Below are 6,947 nucleotides of genomic sequence, written 5' to 3' on the forward strand. Positions count from 1 at the left end.
AGAGTCTAATTGGTTTGGAAATGACCGTAGACTATAAGACAAAGTCTTCCTCTTTGTGTGTTGATGTGTTGTGCTTTATTTGAATGCACTCGCCCTTCTTCTTTTTTGGAAACGTCAATCAAATTATCAAGACACAAATAATCAGTCTGTGTGTGAACATTTTTGGGTGACATTTGTAAAACTTTCAATTCGAGTCATTATCAATTCGAACACATCTTTAGTTTGTCTAATTGGTCAAGGCAGCTGCTGGGATTGATTTTCTCACTCTACTTCTTGGCATTAAACACCATAAGTGGGCGCTCTTCAATACGCTGCCAGGGACTTTTCTTGTTCTCATCTTTATCGTCAAGGTCGTTGTCATCTTCTGGGCTGGTGACAGAGTCACGTTGCGTTTCGCTGTTGCTACTACGTGAGCTGTTACCCCTGCTTCGACCCCTTCTCGGCATTGAAGACCCCCTTGGTTCCTCGGGACCGTCATCCAAAAGAGGGGTCAAAGGGTTTTCCAGTGGCGAACTGGCCCCCATGCGGCTCACTCCTCCACTGAGGTCCAGAGGGTCATGATAGGTTGGTTTAAAGTAGTGTTTCCCGCCACTTGTACCGCCGTTTCCTCCGTGGCCCTTGCGCCCCCTTCCGTGGTGTTCCTCTTTGGTCTTGCGACCGGACGCGGATTTGCGGTCATGTTGGGTATCGTGAAGACTTGTATCTCCGTTTCGGTCTTTATTGCTCCCGGCAGGGGCGCTCAATGTGCTTTGTGCGCTGTGGTTCCCGCTGTGCGTGCCTCCGTGGCCGAGATCAGCACCTACATCTATGTATGAGTGGCGTACGTGAGCGTTGGCACGGCCGTCGAGTGATATAAACCAGGCACGAGGATGTTGCTTTACCCCCAGCTCCAGAAGCTTCTTCTCCGTGAGGGCTTGTAGCTCCCCATTCATCTGCGAAATGGTGGAGTCATTGAACAAAACAGGGATGTGAACCGGTCCTGGTGTTCCACTTGAGGGCCAAACACTATCATCTGAGCCTGCTGGAGATGCACCTTGTTGGGCTTCTGAATGACCTGAACCAGGGGTCTGGCCTTGGTGGTTTTGGCCTTGAATCCCGCTGCTGGCTCCCTGTGAACTCTGTCCGTCTCTGTCTGCCTGGTTCGCTCCATCCTTTCCCTGATCTGTGCCACCGAACTCTGACGAGAGCCTCATGTAGTGGGCCGGGATCACAAGAGTTGGTACCATAGAACGGTACATATTCTCCTTCATCTGATCCAATGAGCTGCAGAATATAATCTGACCTGGTTGCGTGTTGAGTGACGTTGGACGAGCAAGGTGATCTGGCCCTTGCAAGACCTGCGAGTACTCCGGTGGCTTGTCAACATTTGGTGGAGAAGGCGGATCAGACGTGTAGCCACGGTTATCATTGACAACGTGCCTCCGGCGATAGTCGTCCTTCTCGCCGGGGCTGTAGTTGCGTCCGTAGTCCTCGTGTAGAAGATTGCTGTCCAGATTGCTTGTATCTGTGGATCGATGCACCTTCATGGGGAAACTCTCTGCATTTCTTTGGGCACCTTTGGACTGCTTGGTCTTAGAGGAATGCCGAAGCTTATGGGCAGGAACGTTTCTGGTAAACTCTTCCCGAGCACTCTTGAAGGCATGGGATGGGGATCCCTCGGATTTGTTGGCGTCCAAGTTGCCATTGGAGGCAGCGGGTTCAGCATGGCCACCACAGATGAGGTTCAAGTGGGACATGGAGGTGCCTTGGTCCCGTTTGGATCCGTTCAAACCAGATGGACCTTGAACCTGTTTCTGCTGCCGTCGGGGCTTCAGACACTTTCGTCTGGAAAATAAATATTGACATTTAGTAATCTTGTAACATGTATCTTACAATCAACCCAGGTTCAGTGGGAAGACATGCCTGACATGCTGCAAAATGATTTTATAGTACGTCGTTTCTCACATGTTTAACAATATTTTCAAAGTGAAATGTCCTGTGAGGGGTGCAAAAAGCATGTTCATGTTTTATTCAAAACCAATTAACATGAATCTGGCAATGTTGTTGGTTGTTGTACATTTCGTGGCAGTTGAACTTGGTGCACGTGGTGCTTAATGCTATATTGCGTTTGAAACTAAAGTACCACCTACACTAAACCGAAAATGTTAAGCAAACATAAGATGAAAATGCATTTGCTGAAGCAACCATGCCATTTTAGTTTGCAAATTTCAAAACGTATTTGTTTACAAATCCTACACATATGGTAAAAGTGTTTTGAGGTTATAATAACATACTATTGTGTAAGGAACTTTATTAATCAATAATCTGCCCCTTTAATCATAATTTGTGAGAAATGGATTAAACGCTGCCGGCCTTTTACTGCCTTCCTTTCAGCTGGAAACTGAAGTGAATTGTATGTATCATAGACTGTGAGAAAAGATGGACAGCATGTCTCCGCTTCCTTCCACTGTAGAAAAATAAAGCCAAAATATCCCAGTTTGGGAAAAACTTAGTTCGGAGCCCAAGTCTGCGCAGTAGTGATCCTGAGGTGGACCCGTGGCATCAAGGACCCGCCCACACTTCCGCAGACTCAATCGCAAGCACAGCTGTCAATCATGATGTTACCCCCTTTTTATAGCATCGAAAAACGAACTAAAACCAAACTTATTGGGAAAACGAACACTTGAACATACAGCTGCGTGATGAGAACTGCTGTACCTAAAATGACCAAAACCATCTTTGGGAAAAAAATCATTTGAAATGTAATTGGATTTTTTAGTTTGCCTTGCATCCCATTTGCTTACATGGAGAGGGCGGGGTTTAAGACCTGTACTGCAGTCAGCCACCAGGGGGCGATCCAAATGCTTCACTTTCAAGATGTGTGCGGCACACTTGGTATGTATAAATACTTTTTTGGTTAAACATTTTTTAGGAGGAGGCATGTTCTTCCAATGAGCCTATTTTGCTTATAATAACACATGATTTAGACAAACTAGTACACACCTGCAGTAGTAGAGTAGGACACAGAGTAAGACTAGTACCAGCAGTGCCAGAGATCCCAGGATGGACAGCAGGAAGAAGGTGTGGTAGGCCGTGATGTCCCTCAGGCCTGGGTGAGACAAACCTGAGCCTAGTGTTCAAATACAAAGCATGCTCAGCCTTCGTGTGCTTTTTTTGTTGTTGGCGTAAACCAATGCGGTTGCATTTGAGTATATCACCTGCTGAAGAACGGAAGGCTGCGATCCAGTAGCCAAGCTGGGAGGCAGTGAAGTCCCACGTTAGCTGTGTTCCCTCTCGAGTGATAAATCCTGTTCCATTTCGTACCCATAGTCCTAGAAAACAAACACATAGCATTATTTACAAAATGATGAGCTAGCATTGATTGGGCTTTAGCAGGACTTTCTGGAGGACTTTGTTAAATAAAAGCATGTCTTTAAGGTGTCTTAAGCATGATAGTACATACCTGTCTTGGTGTCGTACATCCATACAGGAATGCTGGTTGCGGATCGTATGCGAGTATCAGAAGGCAGAGGCACGGAGATGTGAACGGGCTCGGTGACCTCAACCGCTCGACCCTCGCGGTCAAACAGTTGTGCACTGACCGCTGCTATCGTTGTCAGGTCCGTCCAGCCATTCTCTCCTCCTTAGCACAGTTACACCATCATAAATATACTGTATTGTCTACAGATCTCTTTCATACTGCAAGACTCTCTTATCTCACAATTTTTAGTCTTATATAGAAAGACTGTAGTGTTTTTCGGACCTGTGTTGTTTGGTTCCAGAGCGAGTGGGTAAGGGAATGAGTTGATTTCATTCTGCTCTCTGGCTGTTGTTAATACTGCGGTCAGTTCTGTGTAGGAGGAGTTAAACTGTAGGCTCCGCCTTGGAACTTGCAGCCATGGCTGGCTCCGCCCACCTGAAGGTTTAAACAGTAATAGAGTACATTAGCGCCCGCCCCCTTTTTCAGCGGCACTGGTTCCGGAAGTATTTTTTCCATTCATTTTTCACATAGGGATTTAAAAAAAAGTAATTGTTAAAGAGTTATAGGCCATGAACCAAGACAATCAGCTACGAGAAGTTTTTGAAAATGGGACAAAACTACAAAGGTACAAGAGAAGACTGTGCTTAACGGATTTAGTGAGACAAAGAACTACAATGAAGCATTGCGAACAGCATAATCGAATTAAAACCGATGGAGAAACAAAACTACTCATTTACAATCGATTACATCATTCACAGTGCTTCATGGGAGTGGACGGAGCTAAAGAGTGTTGCTTGTTTCCACTCTCTGATTGGTGGAATTTTCTGTACAGCATCATGGGTAATGTAGTTTTTCAACACAAATTCCATTGTTAAACACGATTATTTAAAACTAAGTTGAAATTATGCGGGATGACGGCTTCAACAGAAGCAAATACCATTGATTAACAACCTTGTTGCTCACAGTAACTTTACTACTTTTATTATAGAGATTAATATGCCACATAATTAAAAAGTCTGGGCATAAATGTGTTTCTTGATAAATCGATGGTATTTGAGGTGGATTTGGATTTTCCAGAATTTGAAGTCACACAGAAATGTTCATCAATGGCCAAAACTGAAATGGAGCAGATTAGAATTACACAATCTTTTTCAAAAATGTTCCTTTTTTGAAGTTTTGTATGGGTATACAATATTTTTATACAAGAGTTTGTGTAAACCAACATTATTATATGATTATATACTAGACTGAATTCTTAAGTTTGGAAACCAACTGTATTTTGGCATAGAAATGTCTTCTAATGTGCGTGTATGACAACTAAAGCCACCTCTGTGTTGGATAAAAGCGTATGATAAATCACTAAATGTAATGTACGCTATATAGCTGGGTTCCCACTTAGGCAATTCACTTCCTTTGTTCTAACATTTTGTGAAATGTAAGCCTCTCCAAAGCACACCACAGATATAGTCTTTCCTCCACAATAAATGCCCTATGATTATAGTGGAATTGGAGCAATTAGATAGCAGATTCAGATGCAAAAAGATTCTGTAATGGCATTAGGATATTTCTGCTGTTGCTATGGTGACAGCTGCAGGAAACTGAAGTGTCAGGTTGACATAAGCTGAAAGCTTTAAAGAGAAGAAAATATTGATATATGGGCACATGCCATGCATTTGTCAACTCAGTGTCACTTATACGATATAATAATAATCGTATATTATGTGAAAAGGATTTTGTGATAATCGTGTGTATATACCGTACAAGTTGCTTTAAAGATCACAGATGTTTTCTTACTTGGGGAGCCGTGAAAGACCTGGATGACATCATCATATAGGATCAGTGTGCCAGGCTTCTGGGCGATCAGGTAAAGACTGACAGAGGCATATACTAACAGAGAGAGAGATTTGTTAAAAAAGTAGTCAAATAAAATGGCCACAGATGTCTGTTATGCCACACTGAACAGCATGATAACGGACATCAATATAAACTTCACCTACAGTATATCAGAATTAGCCGATGTCAATGACAGATTTTTACAGATTCTCTATGTTTACTCACAGGGTACGCGGCTGGCGTGCCATGGCACTGAGCTGGTGAGGTAATCTCTCTGAGATGCTGTAATGATTACCCATGTTCCTGTGCGGTACAGAAAGCTGACCACCTGTACACCATCACTGCCTGCTTTGCTTTGTGCCAGCACACTCTGGTTCCCATGAACCGTAATAGCAGCGTTGGACAGGGGTGAAAGATCACCGCCGTCAAACACCTGGACCCTCACCTGCACCTCTGAGAGGGATAAAACAAGTTCACATGACCAGATGCATGGCAATAGCATTACCAGACATATTTACGTCAAACATCAAATATAATAAATGGTCCTTTTAACCTATTATATGATGCACTAAAAGACCCAATGGGTATAGAAACCTCTTAGATTTGAGCACAGACAGCTTCATGATTCTCATAAAAAAAAATGAGGCAGCTCTCAAACAGCATTCACAGCTCACTCTGGAACAATAGCATGCAATCATATAGACAGCTGAAGTAATAAATAAGCACACTTCTAATGCGCCTGTAATGAGCTGCCAGTGGGCCTCAGTAAATCTTAGATTTGAATAATTGACAGGCACACCAAAAGCTGTTTAGATTCAATATGCTTTTTCGTGCAGCCAATAGCTTAGGAATTTCTAACAGGAAAAGGCCAGGATTGCAATAATATACACTTATTGTTTCTGGTCTATATAGCCATGCGATGCATTTAGAGTAAAATTCGTCAAAAATCTGCATTTCGGAATTTGCATTTAGCAATCAGAGGCTGATGCATACAAATGATATGCTTTTGCATTCATATTTAGCTCGTTTGCTCGATGTTTTACAAATAGCCCACCACTCCCTCATCCAGACCCGCTATGCGCCCCTTTATTCTCTACTCACCGAGAGCTTCCCTTTCAGGGATCGATTTGCCAGCTGTCCCTTTAAAACTGGACAAAAATAGAAAGAAAAGAAAACGAGAGAGCAAAAAGAATGGCATCTTCAAAGCTACATCGCTGTTTCCACCTCGTCAGCCATTTGTGTATGTGTTTTTTCAGACATGGTCGCCAGCATCCTTCTGTGTGATGCGGGATGCTGCGCTGCCGCCTGTCATTGTCAGTGGAAGAGGAAAAACAGCGGCCTCGTGTGGTCAAATTGAGCGGCGCTTTAAAAAAATCCTACTACACCAATATTGTTTGTTTTGGGAATTTGTTCTGTTTGCATAAAGGGGTGACCGGGGTAAGTTGCGGTAGGCAGCTAGGAGTTCATCGTGTTCCGGACCTCGGTGTTTTTCTGAGGTGTATATAATAAAGGTTGTGAAATAATTGCCTGTGACTGTGAAAGTCATGACTGCGAAACCATACATGTCTGGTTGGGGCAAGTTGTCATGTATTGTAAATGTTAATAATGTAAATGTATAAATGTATCCAATGTCATAATACAGTATTTGTTGCAA

General features: G+C 43.3%; 1 protein-coding gene across 1 annotated transcript; it reads right to left on the reverse strand.

Moving 5' to 3' along the window:
* Nucleotides 1-182: 182 nt before the first annotated feature.
* On the reverse strand, nt 183-6,626 carry LOC130084166 (protein FAM171A2). The gene is made up of 8 exons (XM_056249390.1): nt 6,395-6,626; nt 5,519-5,746; nt 5,255-5,347; nt 3,743-3,895; nt 3,443-3,622; nt 3,198-3,311; nt 2,983-3,109; nt 183-1,824 (listed from the first exon to the last, which is right to left on the reverse strand). Exons 1-8 carry the CDS (start codon nt 6,489-6,491, stop codon nt 267-269), a joined length of 2,550 nt encoding a protein of 849 aa, XP_056105365.1. The 5' UTR covers nt 6,492-6,626; the 3' UTR covers nt 183-266.
* Between the last annotated feature and the right edge of the window lie 321 nt (nt 6,627-6,947).

This window comes from Rhinichthys klamathensis, unplaced genomic scaffold (assembly GCF_029890125.1).
Source record: "Rhinichthys klamathensis goyatoka isolate OS25496 unplaced genomic scaffold, OSU_Roscu_1.1 h1tg000059l_1, whole genome shotgun sequence".
NCBI lineage: Eukaryota > Metazoa > Chordata > Actinopteri > Cypriniformes > Leuciscidae > Rhinichthys > Rhinichthys klamathensis.

Coding starts and splice junctions, on each gene's coding strand:
- LOC130084166 (XM_056249390.1), bottom strand. CDS start 6,491: ATGCCATTCTTTTTGCTCTCTCGTTTTCTTTTCTTTCTATTTTTGTCC. Junction 5,348..5,518: donor GCACGCCAGCCGCGTACCCT/GTGAGTAAACAT, acceptor TCTCTCTGTTAG/TATATGCCTCTGTCAGTCTT. Junction 3,623..3,742: donor TCTGGAACCAAACAACACAG/GTCCGAAAAACA, acceptor AACTGTGCTAAG/GAGGAGAGAATGGCTGGACG.